Source organism: Lipotes vexillifer, unplaced genomic scaffold (genome assembly GCF_000442215.2).
Source record: "Lipotes vexillifer unplaced genomic scaffold, Lipotes_vexillifer_v1.1 scaffold1233, whole genome shotgun sequence".
NCBI lineage: Eukaryota > Metazoa > Chordata > Mammalia > Artiodactyla > Lipotidae > Lipotes > Lipotes vexillifer.
In genome coordinates, this window is record NW_006782167.1 from 736,658 (window position 1) to 753,780 (window position 17,123).

General features: G+C 46.9%; 1 protein-coding gene across 1 annotated transcript in view; it reads left to right on the forward strand.

Moving 5' to 3' along the window:
• Nucleotides 1-17,123, forward strand: part of DNAH9 (dynein axonemal heavy chain 9) — a 301,371-nt gene that overhangs the window by 7,435 nt on the left and 276,813 nt on the right. The window contains 5 exon segments of the mRNA XM_007455019.1: nucleotides 1,614-1,810; nucleotides 4,003-4,161; nucleotides 5,169-5,299; nucleotides 9,573-9,784; nucleotides 11,254-11,487. Of these exon segments, the coding sequence (XP_007455081.1) occupies nucleotides 1,614-1,810; nucleotides 4,003-4,161; nucleotides 5,169-5,299; nucleotides 9,573-9,784; nucleotides 11,254-11,487 (933 nt within the window).

The following is a 17,123-nucleotide window of genomic DNA, read 5'->3' on the forward strand; positions in this document are numbered from 1 at the left end:
AAGCCCACCTACCACTTTTTCTTCAGACAGCATATATTTCAGTTATTCTCTGAACCTCTGTTGAGTGCTTCCTGTATGCCAGACCCTAGGGAGGACTGTGGGTATAAGATACAGTCCCTGCCTTTTAGATCCTAGAAAAATTCTTGTTCATCCCCTCTGCCCTGTTAGGCCTCCTGCCATGGGTCCAAGGGGTCCTTTCTTAACATGAATGTGAGTAGAGCTCAATTTGTGACATTTTATCTCTCGGCACCCCCTGTTCACCTGCTGTTGTAAGTTCTCAGTTTAGTGATTGCTTCCAGACTGACCAGGCAAGGATCATTCTCTTGGCTTCATCTGCTGGGTTCAGGCCTTCTATCTCATAGCCACATGGACTCACTGGTCGTATATGGAAACCAATCAACCATTTAAGTCCGTGTTTTCTTTTCAGTCTTTGCTAGGCAGCTCCTTATCACATTTCCTGATCATCTGTTTTTCTTTCTAGTATTCCCTTTCTGTTAGTTGTGAACTTTTGACAGGCAGAGGTTCCTAGTGAGTTGCATGAATTACAACTTTTTAAGTTGCTAATGGTAGAAACCTCAATTTAAATCAGCTCAGAAGGTTGAAGAGCAGCCTGATGCAGGAGCTCAAATGATGTCATAGGAGTTGGTTTTTCCTCCATCTATAAACTCTCTCTTCCCCATATTGACCATATTCGAAGGCTCCATATGGTAGCAGGTTGGCCACCAATTGTTCCAGACTCGTAGAGAGAGAAAGCTTCTCTTCCTCAAAATGTCCAGATAAAAGACTTTGGCCTGACTCTTATTGGCTCAGAATTGTTCACATATCTACCTCTGGATCTGGAGATGAATACTAAGAGAAGAGGGGCTATGTTCAGTGGCCAAAACCAACTCAGGTTCACCCTACAGATAGATTCAAGATCGTCAACTTGGCTTGCTTCTTTAAAATGCCCTCTCAGGCCACCTGTAGACAGAGGGTCATGCTTACCTGCATCTGTCCTGTTTTTTGCCTCTTGGCCTTTGTGACAGTTTCACCCGTTGATGAGGAAGGGATTCGTGCCCTAGGGTTGGGGGCGTGGCCGTACACGTAACACTGGACAGATGAGACGGCCTGCAGGTTATTAGCACAGATACTCACAGTCCACAGGAGGGAGATGCTGTGCCAGGCAGGGCCACATGGGGGCTTGCATGTGGGAACAGAGCAAATGAACAGGGGCTGTGGGAGGCAAGCTTTGTACTATCGAGAGGGTGTGGTGCCCACTGGTTCCTGTGGGGGGATGGGATCGGCTTGCGTGAATATTCCACCGGCTGGAACTGAAGCCCACTCCTCAGGGATGGGCGGCGGCCATGCCTGGTCCCCTTGATAAGCAGGGCTGCTGGACTAGGGGCCTTAGCGGGCAGGAGCAGAGTGGGCAGGGAAACTTGTGGATAGGCTATTCGAGGCCCTCCCGATTTTACCAGATGCCAAGGCAGTACATAATGTTGGTTATTAATAATTAGGTCTTACAGAACAGGGACCTGCAAAAAGGTTGTATGTAGCTCTCTCGACCTTTCTCAGAATAGTCTTTAGGGTTTCAGAAGTTGCCTCCCTTTCTTTCCTGTGCACGTCTGTCCCAGGTTGTCATCCCCATCCTGGCCAATGAGAAGAATCACCTAGACTGGTCCCACGTGGTTTGTCAAGATGTCCAGCGACACGCCCACAGCCTCCAATGTGACCTCTTGGTTCTCCTTGTGCAAGCGAAGGGGAAAACTTTGCTGCCTCTTCCAGTCGGCTCAGAAAAAATGGGGTTTGTAGATCCTGAAAGTGAGACCGCGTAAGTACCACCAGGCTGGCCATATGGGCCTCAGAGATATGGGAGATGCTGGTTTATCTGAGTGTTTTCTTTACGACTTTTCTGTTCCTGACTCTGCATATCTCTTTGTTCTGCACACAAGCCCACTGTTTGCCAGCATCCTCAGACTGTATGTTTTGTGCTGATGACTACCCTCGCCCCAATCCGTCTGCCGGACGTCTTTTAAGGCTGTCACGCAACATGGCCTTTTTTGTGCTCAGAACTATTTCAGGGCTGAGAGTAGCCACGCTGATTTCAGTGTTTCGCTTATCAGGACAGTGTCTCGCTTATCAGGACAGTGTCTCATCATTGGCAAAGACCCAGGTCCGGTCTGGGAGACAGCACGCCTCTTCCCAGCATTTACCCAGCACACACTGTCACTGTCCAGACCCTCCTCCCCCAGCAGCTGGAGACTTTTTTCAGGTCCTGGGGATTTTTTTCCAAACAGAAACAAATCTGGCTTTGTTGAGGCTTGAGGTCCATGCCTCCTGTGCCTGGGAAGACATTAAAGCCTCATCCTCTTCTCCATGTAAGAGTGATACCAACTATCAGCTTCCACTTACCATTCCAGGTTTGCTTCTGTCCTGTGGGGATTCTTTTCTTTTTCATTCAGACGAGGCTATGTATCTAAATGCTATTTTTTAATCATCTTCTATCCAGCATTTCTATATGTTTGTGGCAACAGGCCATATTCCTACATGTGCTCGGTCTGCCATATTGCCGGGAGTCTCCAAAGGTATTATGTCATCATTGTGTATTCAGGGCCCATGATTTTATCTGAAGAATAAGTAATGCATGGGATAGCAATGTACTTTATAATGAGTTTTTGCTGTTGGAAGTAATTTGCTACATGTATAATTTGAAGCAATTTCCTGGTTAACTGTAAAACTTACTGTGGTTTAATAAAAATACACAATTTTCAAAATAAATAAATTCAAATTACCCTTTTCCTATTCCTTTTCTCTTTTAACATAATAACATTCACTGTGTGTGTATATAATCATTGCTGAGTTTGTCTCCCTTTGTTCAAATTCGATAATTTCCCAAAAGGTCGGATCATATTTCAGGGAGGTGAGTATCTTCGCTCTTTAATACCGTCCATAATCACTTGTGCCATATCATTGCTCAGCAAATATGAATTTAATTAAATTAAGTGAAGGTAGGTTTCCGGCATGAAAATGCAAATGACAGATTCTCTTTCTTTGTCACCCATGTCCTGGGTTCTTGGCATGAGCTATTGTCAGTTCAGACTTTGTGAAAAGGCAACCAAAATGTATTTTTGATTTTTAACCCCTTCCAAACATCCTTAGTTAGTTTATTTAGAAGGTGTATGGGGGGAATGCATGGGAATTGCATTCTTCATTAGAAAAGTGAGGACAAAGGATAGTAATGTTTGGATGTCTGATAGCTTGCCTTGTGGAGGAGAAAGTAACCTATTTCCTCTTACTGCAGAGGTCAGAACTAAGACCAAATGAGGGACTGGCAGGGCAATAGACGTGGTTCAAAGTAGAGACAAACTGTCTCCCAGGGAGAGCTGATCTGAGGAATGTGCTGCCTTGTCAAGTAGGGAGCTGGCTGGCATTGGTGGGACTCAAGCAAGGGTTGGGTGACCATTTGGATGTTTTCTGTCCAGTGTATTCCTGCACTGACAGAAAGACTTGATAGGATTCAGAGTTCTTAAACTAGCCTTCAGAATATTGGCGAACCTCTGAATCTTGAGTAATTGTGTGTGAATAACTCTATACACACATGCATAAGCAGCTTGTCTGAGGAGATCTGTACTTTTCACTGACTACTCGTTAGAGCCTGTTATCCAACAAAAGTTAAGAGCGCTTGGACTGGGCTTCCCTGGTGGCGCAGTGGTTGGGAGTCCGCCTGCCAATGCTGGGGACGCCAGTTCGTGCCCCGGCCCGGGAGGATCCCGCATGCCGCGGAGCGGCTGGGCTCGTGAGCCATGGCCGCTGAGCCTGCGCGTCCGGAGCCTGTGCTCCGCAACGGGAGAGGCCACAACAGTGAGAGGCCCCGCGTACCGCAAAAAAAAAAAAAAAAAAAAAGAGCGCTTGGACTAAGTGGAATTTCCCACCTGTTTTTAAAAGATTTGGGATTCTGTTTTGGGGGACACCCAGAGTTAAGCTATCTCCAGTGTCCCAGGAGATTTGTTGTGTCTTTCACAGCTTGGATTCTATGGATAAGTCAGTCATGTATGCCATTGAGTCTGCAGTGATCCAGTGGAGCCATCAGGTCCAGGTGGTGCTCAAGAGGGAGTCTTCCCAGGCTCTCCTAGAGGGGGAGAATCCCACCCCACAGGTGGAGTTGGAGTTCTGGAAGAGCAGGTAGGCACAGGCTCAAACCCTGGGGAGCAGATGTCTCTCAGAGGATAATGGGCTGGGGGAGGCAGCCACTGAGTCTGGTCCCACCCCCAGGCATCTCTCATCACCCCTGGAGCAGACAGCTTGATGTCATTTGGGTCAATGCAGTTCTTCTGTGCACTGGGAGTTGACACTTTCCCCAAGGTTCAATAGTCATGCCTCGTTTCTTGAGCTACCGTCAGTGTATCTTCTGGCACTTCTTCAAAGGCTCTTTCAATTACATGTAAAATTAATTATCTCTCTTTCATATTTTCCAGTGTCTACTCCCTTCTCCTTGGACAGTCAGTATGCACACATTTTTTGTAGGATCTGGAGAAAGAGGGGTTTTGGCAGTTCACCACTGAACGACGTCTCCTAGGTTCCAGGCGGTCATTAGTCCATTGTCCACTGTGTCTTAGCCCCACAGGTTCCAGAAAGACATAATTATTGCTCTTGCTCATTCCCTCTCTTCCTCTCCATTTCCGTGCTCCTAGTTATCATTGTGCTGATTAATCTTCTACTCAAAAGGAGACAGACAGACGTTTGAGGCAGGTGTCCCTGTCCTTGCATGTCATGCGACCAGGCATGCCTGTAGGGCTCCAGTCCCACTTGCACCCCGTGCTGAGATGCCCCATCCTCTTGCCTGGTTTCTGACCATTCTGATGACCTACTGCGGGGCCCTCCTCCAGCAGCCTTACCCTGACACCTCTCTCACCCCACCCCAAACCTGCCTGCAAGAGCCAATGAGCTCCAGCTGCCAAGCTTTTGAGCCACCAGATGGTCACAGCAGTGTTCCCTGCTGCTACCTCCTGGAGCTGCCCCTTTGAACCTGTGTTCCAGACTCAGGCTTTGGTCCTCACTGTTCTGAGAACAGAGGCCTCTGCGGAAGCACCCTGAGGCAGGCTTCCTCTCTCTATCTGAGGGTGGGTCATTGCAGCGTGACTTGTGTTTCCTGATGTTCACCTGGGTTCACTCTTCTCCTGGTGCTGCAGGTCTGAGGATCTGGAATACATTTATAATCAACTGAGAACGGTAAAGGTGAGGGGCATGGCGGGGCTTCTGGACAAGCTACAGAGCAGCTACTTCCCAGCTTTCCAAGCCATGTTCAGAGATGTTGTAGCAGGTGAGGACCCGCAAGTATTTTCATAAATTGACTCAAATTTCGTATTTATGCTGAATTATCTTCCTCTCTGATCTCAGCAGCTTCCAGTCCTTATAGCCTCCAACCTGAGACAGTCTAGCATAGAGGCAAGAAGGCCAAATGTAGAGGCAGGGAAGCAGCTGCCCTGTGCTCTGTCTGCATTTCCAGCACTTTGTGCCCTTGACAGAGTCGCCTCACCTCTCTGAGCTTTCGAGTGTGCCATGGAACAGCGCACACACTTCCCACCTGCTTCCCTGGGCTGCTGTAAGGTGGGCTAGGCGGAAGTTCCTTACTGACTCTACCACAGTGGCAAATGTGCTTTGTGATCCCCCATCTCTGCAGTTTACCTCCTTCCACCCCCTGGCTCTTCGGGAAGTCTCTGTTCCATTTCTAGCTCCATTCTGCGTTTTTTGCGCCTCCTGTCAGATGGGACTGCAATTTCCTGGCCATCTGAGCACCAGACAAGATCGGCCCTTGTCAAAACTGCAAATCCAGCAAAGTCTATAATTAGAAAGAGGTAGAATTTTTTAGGGCTCCCTCTCTCCTCATCAGTGCACTTTGCTTCTTTCCTTTCTCCTATCACAACTCCTCCCAGCTCTTCCTTATTGTAGGTCAGAATGTGCTTTTAAAGGTGTTTGCAATTTCATATAATTTGAGCTTAACCCAAGCAGTGATTTTCAAACACTTTTTCTCTATCAGAACTTTCCTTCAATGCAATCTCCTGTGTGAGTCCAAAATTTAAAACTTGCCAAGGTGTATTTGCTCTGCTAAAGAGGGAGTGTCCTGTGTCCAGAGCCCATTGGTGGATCCCCTGTCCCACCTTCTCCCATAGGGTTTGGAAACCACTCAGATAAAGGAATGAAAGTTCCAGTGGTGGAGTTTCTGACATGCACTTTATAACAGAGAAGAACTGGCTTAAGTAGCTGGTCTTTGAGGTCCTTCTGGGCCCTACAATCTCATCCCGGAGGCTGCTCTGCCAGCATCTAGAGCTGGCTTGGAATGGGGTCCCTGTTGGGGTCTCAGTTTATTGCTTCTCAGAGAGATTTTGTGTGCCAGAGGAATCAACTGTTATTCCCAATTTATACTCCAATTCAAATGAGATCGTGTCCCCAAAAGTGATATGTGTACCACTGCTGGTGTGAGAGATGGTTGTGGGAGATGTATGGACAGGTGTATTTTAAAATGTGCTAACGGGTAACTGTTTTTGGCACATGATACAAGTTTTCCATTTATAGTAGAGATTTAAAGTTTTCATTTTATATGATTTTATTTAGGCTAAAATGAGAGTCAATTCAGAGAAAAGTATGAAGTAATACTACAGGTCGTAGGCAGTCATGACAAATATCATAAAGGAGCTATGCAAAGGACTGAACTTTGAGGCTCTGAAATAAAACATACAGTAAAAGTATGTTTATGAGTTGGTTATTTAGAGCCCCAAATATATTTTTCACATTAATAGGTTAATAGAGTACAGTCATTCACATTGATTAATAGTTATAAAAGATTCGGTTCCCCAGGCCAGCTTCTAAAAGTTGTTTGCAGAAGAGTATAGGACAGCAATGAAAAGAAGTTAGAAACAACAATATCATCATAATAGTCCCAGAGAAACACCACTGTAAAAATAGAAATCCTTAAAATATATAACTCAATCCCGATGATGGAAGAAAAGAAATTTTGATTAGAGTTGCCAGGTAGAGACTTGGTCAGAAATATTGGTGGGGTCTGTGGAGAATAAATATATTTTAGAAGCTTGCAACTGATTTTCCCATTTCAGAGCATCTGTCTTTATTCTGCACAGATATACTATGTGCATTGTTCTTACCAGTCACAATCAGGGTAGTTCTTTGGCTTACAGATGGATGGAAGAGAAGGAGAGGAAAAGAGATAGTCCTGGATTAGTGGGCACGTGGGAAGTAAAGAAGGAGGTTAAAAGGATGTAGGAAAATGTGTGGGAGCAAGATTGTCTGAAGTGGAATTGTCTGGGCAACGAAGAACCTTGGAAACCGGAAGTAAAGATACCCTGGAGGGGAAAGGACCAGGGCAGTAAAGACTAAGTGGGGAGTTCTCGCCTCTGGCCACTAGGGAACAGGGTCGGCACAGTACGGCCCAGTTGCCAGTCCAGGATATTTGTGGGCAGATGTGGGTGGAGAGAAGTAAAGGCCAGGGGTTCTCTGGAGCTGATGTGGACTGGCTCACAGTTTCTCAAGAGAGCCCACTGTACGCAACCCTTTTCAAAGCGCCCTCCCTAGCACTCAGTGACTGCAAGTTAGTAGCTTGAGATCAGACATGGTGGGAAGATTGGGAGTATTTACACCCCAGAAACTGGCAAATGCTAAAGCCTTTTGAGATCAAGGCTTTTGTCCCAGAAGGGCTTGTTATTAAAGATTTATCAGCAAACCACAGATATCTCTGTGCAGCTGGGGTTTATGTTTGAATTTTGTTTTGTTTTGTTTTGTTCTGGTCATGCTGTGTGGCTTGTGGGATCTTAGGTCCCCAGCCAGGGATTGAACCCAGGCCCCCTGCAATGGAAGCACGGAGTCCTAACCACTGGACCTCCAGGGAAGTCCCTATATTTGCAATTTTTAAAAGCTGTGCGCCTAACTCTGTTCATCTCTGTCTTCATTTGGCTTGTGAGCCAAGGTGATTGCACCCTGGAATAGATGAGCTGGCCCTCAAACGTTGAGCTCTTAAAAATCAGGGGCATGCCTATATGTATGATTAAAGGAGATTTTGCTTATTAAAAAATATAACATAAAAAGGAAGCTCCTCTGGCACAATGGTCTCAGTTTCTCTTCCCTCGAGGCCCACGTGAAAGCCCGAGCGTGTGCTCATTGGAGGGGCTGTTGGATTCTGACACCCCCCACCCCACAGTGGTTCTGATACTCCCATCAGCTCCCCCATTTAAGAATCGCTGCTCTAATCAATTTACCATGACATCTGGCTTTCAAATATTGGATTCACATAGTCCTTCCCACTAGTCCATTTGGGATATAAAGTACACCTCTCAAACTCCTGTGTGTAGTGAGTCCCACAGCCATCAAGCCAGGGCTTCAACATGATAAGCTTGGGGTATAATCTTCCTTTTACTCAGCTGGGCAGGGGTGGCCGATTCACAGTCTAGGCAAGTTATTTAGATCGTAATGTCTTTCCTTATAAAGTAGAGTAGTAAAGCTACCTCACAGGGTTTTCTATGAGTTGGTATATGTCTCGTGAGTTGGACAGTGCCTGGCATATTGAAACTGCTTACTAAATACAGTAATACATATTTTGAGTTTCCTTTAGGATGAATGCAGAGCTTCATCCACGTAATATAACCCAAGACCATCTGCTGTCACATGACAGTGCCTGCTTATCTGCCCAGGAAAGAACCAGCCTTTATAAACCCTCCCTTCCCGTTCAGTTTGTTCAGCAGACTTTTGCATTCCCTGTAAGTGGCTCTGCAGAATTTGTGCCCAGAGCTACTGGTTTTCCTAGTTTCCCCTCTCAGCCACCACAGGATGGCTGGTGGAAGCCGCTCTCTTTCCTTGCCTGCATTCAAAGGAAATGGCAGGAGATTTCCCGGCTTTGAATACCAGCAGAACCTTTCCATAATCAGCCTGGGCTATTTCTGTATTCCCTGTGACTTCTCCTCTGTAAGAGCTTCATGAGATTCTTTATTAGCAAATATTTATCAGAGACATTACCATGTATGGAACACCTGCTTTGGTCCAGGCACTGAGCTAGCTGTATATGAAGATTCTGTGTGTGCTGCCCTCAGACTTTCATGAGAAACCTTTAAATTAGTTACTGTTCAGCCCGTTGTTGAGGTTCAGAGAGGTTAAACATGCCCAAGGTCATACATTTGATGTATCAGCATTTGAAGGCAGATCTCTCTGACTCTAAAACCTGTCCTCTGTCATCTGTCTTGTATTGCCTTGGAGGTAACAGCAGCAAAGGAAACAGCAAACAGTTACTGAGCATCTTCTACATGCAGAGCACCAGACTGGGGCTGGGAGGGCCAGGAAGAGGTCCAGATACCGGACTTTTGTAAGAGAGCCTCCTCAGACCACTATCCCAGCTGCCCAGGCTCTTCTGTTTTCAGTGTTTCCTCATAAGAGCTAGAAAGTTTTCAGGGACCAGCCCTCTCTGCTCCCTTAGTGCAGGAAGAGATCGCAACCATTGCCTTGCAGATCCTTCACTCCCAGGCCCCAGGGCTTCGCTCCGTGTGTGTGAGCCTCAAGCCAGGAAGGTGACCATCATCTCCAATTCCTTCCAGCTCTGATGGAGGCGCGGGACATCCACACGCACCTGGTGCCGCTGCACCGCCACCTGGAAACGCTCGAGAGCCTGGAGTTTCCTGAGGTGAAGCCACGGCTGTGGCCTCTGCTGCACGTGGTCTGCCTGATATGGGCCACGTGTGAGCTGTACCGCTGCCCTGGGCGTCTGATGGTGCTGCTGCAGGAGATCTGCAGCCTTCTGGTCCAGCAGGTTTGCGCCCAGGATTCCCCAGCCTCTCGCTGGATGGCTCCGAGTCATGAGAAGAATAAAGTGTCCATTGTTCTCAGGACAGGGAAATAATTAGGGTCCAAAGGGTTCTCAGACTTGAATTGTTTTATCATCATGGCCAGTAACTCACAAAGGTGTTCTCAGTCCTGTTGGGATCCTTGGGAGGACCCGGGTCAGGCGCAGGGTCGGGGTGGTAAATTTCAACCTCCTTAAGGATCTTAACGGCCTGGTATTAGGTCAGTAGCAAAGCCCAGCAGCTAAGAATGCTGCCTCTGGAGTCAGGCGTCCCTGTGCCACATCCCACATCACTACTTGTCAGCTGTGTGTGCCTGGGTGAGTCTCTCACCTGCCCTGTGCCTCACTCTCCCTCTGTGCAAGGGTGGGAAGAAGAGGACCTGCCTCAGAGAGTTGCTGGGTGGCTGTGAGGCTCCAGTGTGATCCTGTATGGCAAGGCTCACATCATGCCCCCACGTGCTAAGAACTCACTGCCCGTGAGCTATGTAGAAACAGCTTCTTGGCTCACATGCTCTTTGCTCCTTAGGGACCCCTGTAGCACCAACCAGGGCAGCGTAAACCTTGAGGAGGGTACCTGTAAACAGAATGAGGCCTTTAACAAGGTTTGGGTGATCAGCCCCCCGCCAGATTGGCTCACATCTGTGGAGCACATTGAAGGCTACAAAGTGCTGTGACATCCCCGTCATTTGTGGATGAACCCTGCGAGGTGGGCAGGGAGAACCTTGTTAATTTACTATTGTTATTTAACGATGAGGGCTACAGCTCAGGGAGTTTAACTGCGTCACCAAAGGTCACCCAACCCAGGGCCGGAAGCTAATTGTTTGACTCCTAGACCAGCGATGTTCCATCACTGCATTTTTGTCAGCCAGGACTCTTATGATTGAAAGTCTAAGAAAACCCAACCCAAACTAGCATCAACAAAAAGATAACTTATTGGCTCATTTATCTCAGAAGTCCAAGGAAAGGTTGGCTTCAGCCCTGGGTTACAGTGAGGCCTGGATGAGGTCACCAGGACCCAGTTATTTTGGCCCTTCCCTGTGGTGGTGAAGATAGCTGTCCAGTGGATTCAGACTCACAGCTTTCCAGGTTCAAGCCTCTGGTTCAAAGAATTTGTGCACTCGAATTATTTACTATAGAAAGCCAATGAGTCACAACGAAACACCTGGAAAGGACACCTGCCCAGCCCCAGCTAGCCCAAGGAAAGTCTCACTGTGTTTTCTTGTCTCTGGTTGGTCACTTGCAATCACTGACTATGGCTTGAACCCAGGTTCCAGTCTGCCTGTGGAACTGAGGATGGGGTCCGACGTTTCCTATATTAGGCTTCTGAAAAACGTTGGTTGGGCAGTTACTCAGTTGAGAGCTGTGGGCTGGGCAGAGTTGTGGGCCGTCCTGTACCTGTAGCCAGGCTTAGTGCCACTAACCTGTCTGCCCTCCAGGCCTCTAATTATCTCAGCCCAGAAGACCTCCTGAGAAGTGAGGTGGAAGAAAGTCAGAGAAAACTGCAAGTGGTCGTGGACACCTTGAGCTTCTTCAAGCTGGTGTTTCAGGACAGAAGGGAGAATCTCCATTCCTACTTCAAAGAGAACCAGGAAGTCCGGGAGTGGGATTTCCAGTCCTCTGTGGTCTTCGTGCGATTGGATGGCTTCCTGGGGCGACTGGGCATGGTGCAGGTGAGTGTTCTTGTTCCTGTCAGGCCCCCGGCTCAATGCAGGAGGGAGCGGTCTAGGGATCCAAAAAGAAACAGCCATAACAAAGAATGAAGTCATGCCATTCGCAGCAACATGCAGGGACCTAGAGATTATCATAGTAAGTGAAGTAAATCAGACAGAGAAAGACAAATATGTGATAATCATTTACATGTGGAATCTAAAAGAAATGGTACAAACGAACTTATTTACACAACAGAAATAGACCCAGGGACATAGAAAACAAACTCGTGGTTAACAGAGGTGGCGGGGAGGGATAAATGAGGAGTTTGGGATGAACATACACATACTACTATATATAAAATAGATAACAAGGACCTACTGTACAGCACAGAGAACTCTGCTCAATATGTTGTAATAACCTATATGGAAAAAAATCTGAAAAAGGATGGAGATATGTATAACAGTCACTGTGCTGTACACCCGAAAGTAACACAACATTGTAAATCAGCTGTACTTCAATTTTTTTAAAAAGTGTAGTATTTAAGATTTCAAAATAAAAAAGTGAGGAAGAAACTTGAACATTTATCAAATGAATTAATTTTTTTTAATTTACTTATTTATTTGGTTGCACCAGGTCTTAGTTGTGGCAGGTGGGCTTCTTAGTTGTGGCACGTGAACTCTTAGTTGCATCATGCATGTGGGATCTAGTTCCCTGACCAGGGAACGAACCTGGGCCCCCAGCATTGGGAGTGTGGAGTCTTATCCACTGCACCACCAGGGAAGTCCCCAAATGAATTAATTTTTAAGACTAGCTGCCTTTCAAGATGTAAGTGGAAATCCTATTTTATTCTCTAATGGCAATTAAGTTTTCTTTTATCTCCTTTTCATTACATTTTGTGTATGGATAATGCACTAAGAGAATTATAATGTATCTGCAATTCCCATGCTGTATTATTAGATCAAAATTTGGCCTTTCTTTTCTTTATTCCGTGTTTGTGTCTGCCTATAGGATGACCAAATAAAAAATGAAAAAGTAAAAACCAGAAAACAGAGTAAGAAAAGGTCCAAGGTAACGTGGTGATTGCCCCACCCCCCACCCCCCATTGGCTGGAAAAACCCATGATTCAACAACTATTTTGATTGGTCATCGTGTAATGGTAGTTCTACTGTACTAGAAGTTTAGGAAATTCTGATCATAGACTCAGAAAGAAGGCCGAAGGAATCAATCGACAAATACAGTTGTTTTTCAAATTACCCATAATCTTCTTGCTAGAAATCTCATGCAAAATACCAGCGAGCTGACCCGGATGCAGCTGGCCATTCTCACAAAGCCACTGCTTTGAACTCTACTCTCCCACCCTCAAGGTTGCTCTGAAAACTACAAGACTAGCATGAATCCCTGTGCAAAAGAAATATGACTTTTGCTCAAAGTTGTGGCTCCCCTCCGGCAGTTGTTTAAAAGTTAATATGAATGTTAGTTTAAGGACCAAGGTGAGAAAGCATGAGGCTTTCTCTTTTGATTGTTTTAGAGTTTAGTGTGGTTAACAGGTGTTTTCACACTTTGCAACTCTGTATTTACTGATTGAACTTTGCAGGGAGAGTAGTGGGCATAATAAAACAAAATAAATACTTGTCCTAAAACTAATTTGGGAAATTCAGGGCCAAGTTCAAGATTAAGACAATAGCAGTCAGGACTGAGAAGGAATCAGAATCATGTTTCTAGCCATGATCAGCAGAGATTTGGGAAAAAGAGAGGGGCTATACTGGGGGAGGCTGTGATAAGTGGCACAAACCATGGGATTATGAGGGTAGGAGAGAGTGAGATTGAATCTGTTCATTCCAGCTCAAAAAGCATCGGTCCAGCACTGCCATGCACCAGGCACCATGCACCAGGCACTGAGCTGGGACCTGGAGGTAGGACGGTGGCTGGGTTACAGCTTTGCTTGTAAGAAGCCCATGGACCAGTAGCCATGGCCCAGGAGAAGATAGAGACAGATGGAGGTGATCCAGGGATGCAAAGACACAGAAGCAGGAAGTTTCACTGAGGTGTATTAAGTGCCATGAAAAAAGCAAAATTGGCATGTTATTGGGAGCAAGAAGGAGGGGTCTCTAACCTAGAGAAGGTCTGAGAAGGTGGGAGCACAAGAGGAAAGAAATTTCAAAACTGGAGAAGGAATTCTCCAGGGAACGAAGACGGGAGAGGGAATAGAGACAGACAAAATGTATAAGCGAGAAAGCGAGACGAAAGGCTCACCTTATATCCTTCACCGGGATCACAGAGAGTATAAATAATTGATATCTAGCTTTATCCTAAATGGGTCCTTTTTCCGCAGCCGTTTCTACCGTGGCTCTTGACGAGCAGCGGTAGAAACGGCTCCCCTCTCCTCCCCCTCCACTCCATCCCTTCCTCTCCGGTACCAGCCCCTTTGCTCTCGTTCAACCAGAGGTGACAGACACTCTCCTGCTGCACCCTGCCCCTGGCCGCCAGGGTGAACGCGGCAGACAACTGCCTTTACTGTGTGCAGCCTGTCCGGCCTTGAGGGTGGTCCTCACCCGGAGGCCAGGAAGCAACGCTCAGCTCTGCAAGGCTGCTGGGCTGCGCTCGGCGCTGCACACATGCTAATGGTGGGACTTTGCATATAGACAGCTATCCTAACGCTGGGGCGCCTAATCTGCTGGGTTTATTCAGTAAAAGTAGGCAGCCTAGGCCACCAGTCTCCCTGGAGTCATTACCCTCACAATAGTCTGCTCTCAGGCTGCTTTTTCTTTCTGAATTAAGGGCACAGGTGCATAAAAAGAAGTTGCCCCAGTTTAATTAGAAGATGAGTTGAGTGTCACCCACTCTGTCTTCCTGCTCCTTCCCCTCTTCCATTTTCGGTCCCTGGCTCTGCTTCACTTCTCCGCTCTTAGGCCAAATTCCACCACTGCTTTTCTCCACCGATTTCCCCTCTGCCTCCCCTTTCCCTCTTCCTTCCCTTTCTGCTGGTCTCCCTTCCCCTTCCCTGTTTTCCTCTCTCTCTCTTCAGTTTCTCTTAGCTCTTTGTACACCCTACATTTACCTGATTCTCCCTTTTCCCATGTCTGCTCCTTTCCCTTGTCCTGGTGTTTCTTCCCTTTAATCTTTCATCTCCCAGACATTTGCTCAGACTCACGCCCTGGCCCCCGGCTCCCTCGTCTCTTCCCCACTCAGCTCAGTGCAGTGGGACACAGACTTATCGATCGGCTCCAGGCATATTTCATGTTGCCCTTTAGTTAACATTCTGTGTATCTCTGTGATGGATGCCTGTTTGAAATGAGATTAATCTACTTCTCTCCAGCAAGAATTAGCATGAACCCGGCCTTATACTTCTTGCCATTCTGTACACTTTGTGGCCCCCGAGATGTTAATAAAATGACATCAGCGCGTTTCCCTCTCTGCCTGCTCATGTCCAGGGTTAAGTTGTTTAGGGCTGGTTTTTAGTCTCCATCGCTCTCTCTCAGTTTTTTCCCTCTGATTTTTGTGGCTTTTTTCCTTTTGCTCTTTTGCTCTTGCTCTTTGAAACAAGAAAGTTTTATTGTGCAGATTGATGCTTCCCCTCTGGGCACCTGCTAAGTGACGGTGGGGGCAGGGCCTGCTTGGCCGGAGGTGCTGTCCGCCTGCAGGTCTGTCTGCAGCGGCACGGAGTAATTGCCTTCTCCGCAAACCGCGGTCCTCCTCCTCCTCCTCTTCCTGCTCCTCTCCATCCCCATGACGCAGCTCATCTCTTAGCGTGCCAGCCGTTGGGAGGGAAAGGAAGGATAGACCAAGAAAGAACTAACAACTTTCAAGAGCCTGTCTCGTGCCAGAACTGCAGCCTTAAAACCTTCGTAAGAGCTGGATATAAGAACCTTTACTTTAACAAATGAGCACCATTAAGTTTGACACATAAATGAACTTGCCCAAAGTCACAGGCTCAGCGAGGTTTACCTGGGATTGGTACCCAGTACCCAGGGGAACAGGGTTCCAAGTACTGTCTTTCCACCAAACTCAGCTGTCTCCCAGCGATTCTAAAGGTCTCTTCCCCTCCCTCCTTCCCCTCCCTCCTCCCTCCCTTTTGAGGGTCCCACACTGGTTTTGTGGTTTTCTTCTGTCCTGACACACTCCATCCTGCATTTGCACACACTATTTTTACCACATGATTTCTAGGTCTTTTTTTCTGAATAAGTCATTTGGGTAAAATTATAATTCCCATTCCATGAAAGGGCCTTACTAAGGAAATCCCAAAAGTATATAAAATCTTTGCAATTTGAAGCAACAGTCAAAAATCAAAGGGGAAGAGAGTCTTCAGCTGCCTCTTGATTCCTACCCTCACCCTGCCTTCCTGCTCCATGCTTCAGTGCGCATGCACTCACACACACACACGTTAAACACACACACATTACACACACCACACAGAGACGCACACAGCACTACACATACATACATACACCACACTCATACATGCACTGCACATATGCACACAACGCTACACATACACATTACACACACATACATACACTGCACGTATGCACATAACACTACACGTACATACACATTACATACCACACTCATACATACAGACACTGCACATATGCACGCAACACTACACATACATACACACACCACACACATACCACACATATTGTGCATACACAGACACAGTCACACACTGCACACACGGACATACATACACTGCACACAGCACCGCATACGACACATGGACACATCACACACAGAGAGTTCATTTTTGTGTCATAATATTGCAGATTCTGCAGGTTCCCTGTTTATATTTCTCCCCGAAGCCTCTTCCCTCAAACAATGTAGTAAGTAAGCAGCTTGGAGAGAACCCCCATTTCTTTCATTGTCAAATTGCTGTAAAGCTGTGATTCACTTGGAGACAAGATGATTTCCTGCTGGGCTTCATGCGCGGTGATTAGCGGGCAGATACGTAATAAACTGACCTAATCTACAGCGCTTTTCCTTTGCTCTTTCCTCAGTCTCCAGCCCTTTCGCTGCCTCTTTTCATTCTGGCCTAATTGGGCCGCTTCCATTTTAGCCGGGCCTGAGCGCTCGGTCACGTAGGACATTAGCCGCATGAGGTCGGCCTCCATCAGAAGGTGAAGAAAGCTGTTTCCCAATGACCTTTGAGATTTTCATCTATGAATGTCTGCTTTGTGCTCGCCCTTAATGAATTCTGAAGGCATTTCTTTTAAGATGTGCGGCCTCTCCCGAGAAGAGGCTTGCTGTTTGTGGGGTCACGGCACAGATGGAACCCGCCCTCACCACCCTAGTAAAGGCTGCACAGTTTTTCGTTAGAATAGTACCTGGCCGGTCCAGCCAGCTGCCTGGGACCCCATGCTCTATGTAGCTTCCGTCTCTAAAAGGAGCACCTGTGTGTTAGCTATTATACATCTCCCAGCCACCAACCTGATCTAATGACACCGGGGTAATGAAGATTAATTACAGCACCTACTGTTTATTGAAGTTGTACAAAGGCACTTCCACTGTAACTCTAACCCATTTGCAGGTTAGGAAAAGGAAGCTTAGAAAAATTAAATGTCTTGCTTTAAGTCTCACAGCTGGTTAATGGCAGACCAGGGCTGTGTGAACCCAGGGATCTGTGCCCTATCCTACACTCTTTCCACTATGCCCTCCGGCC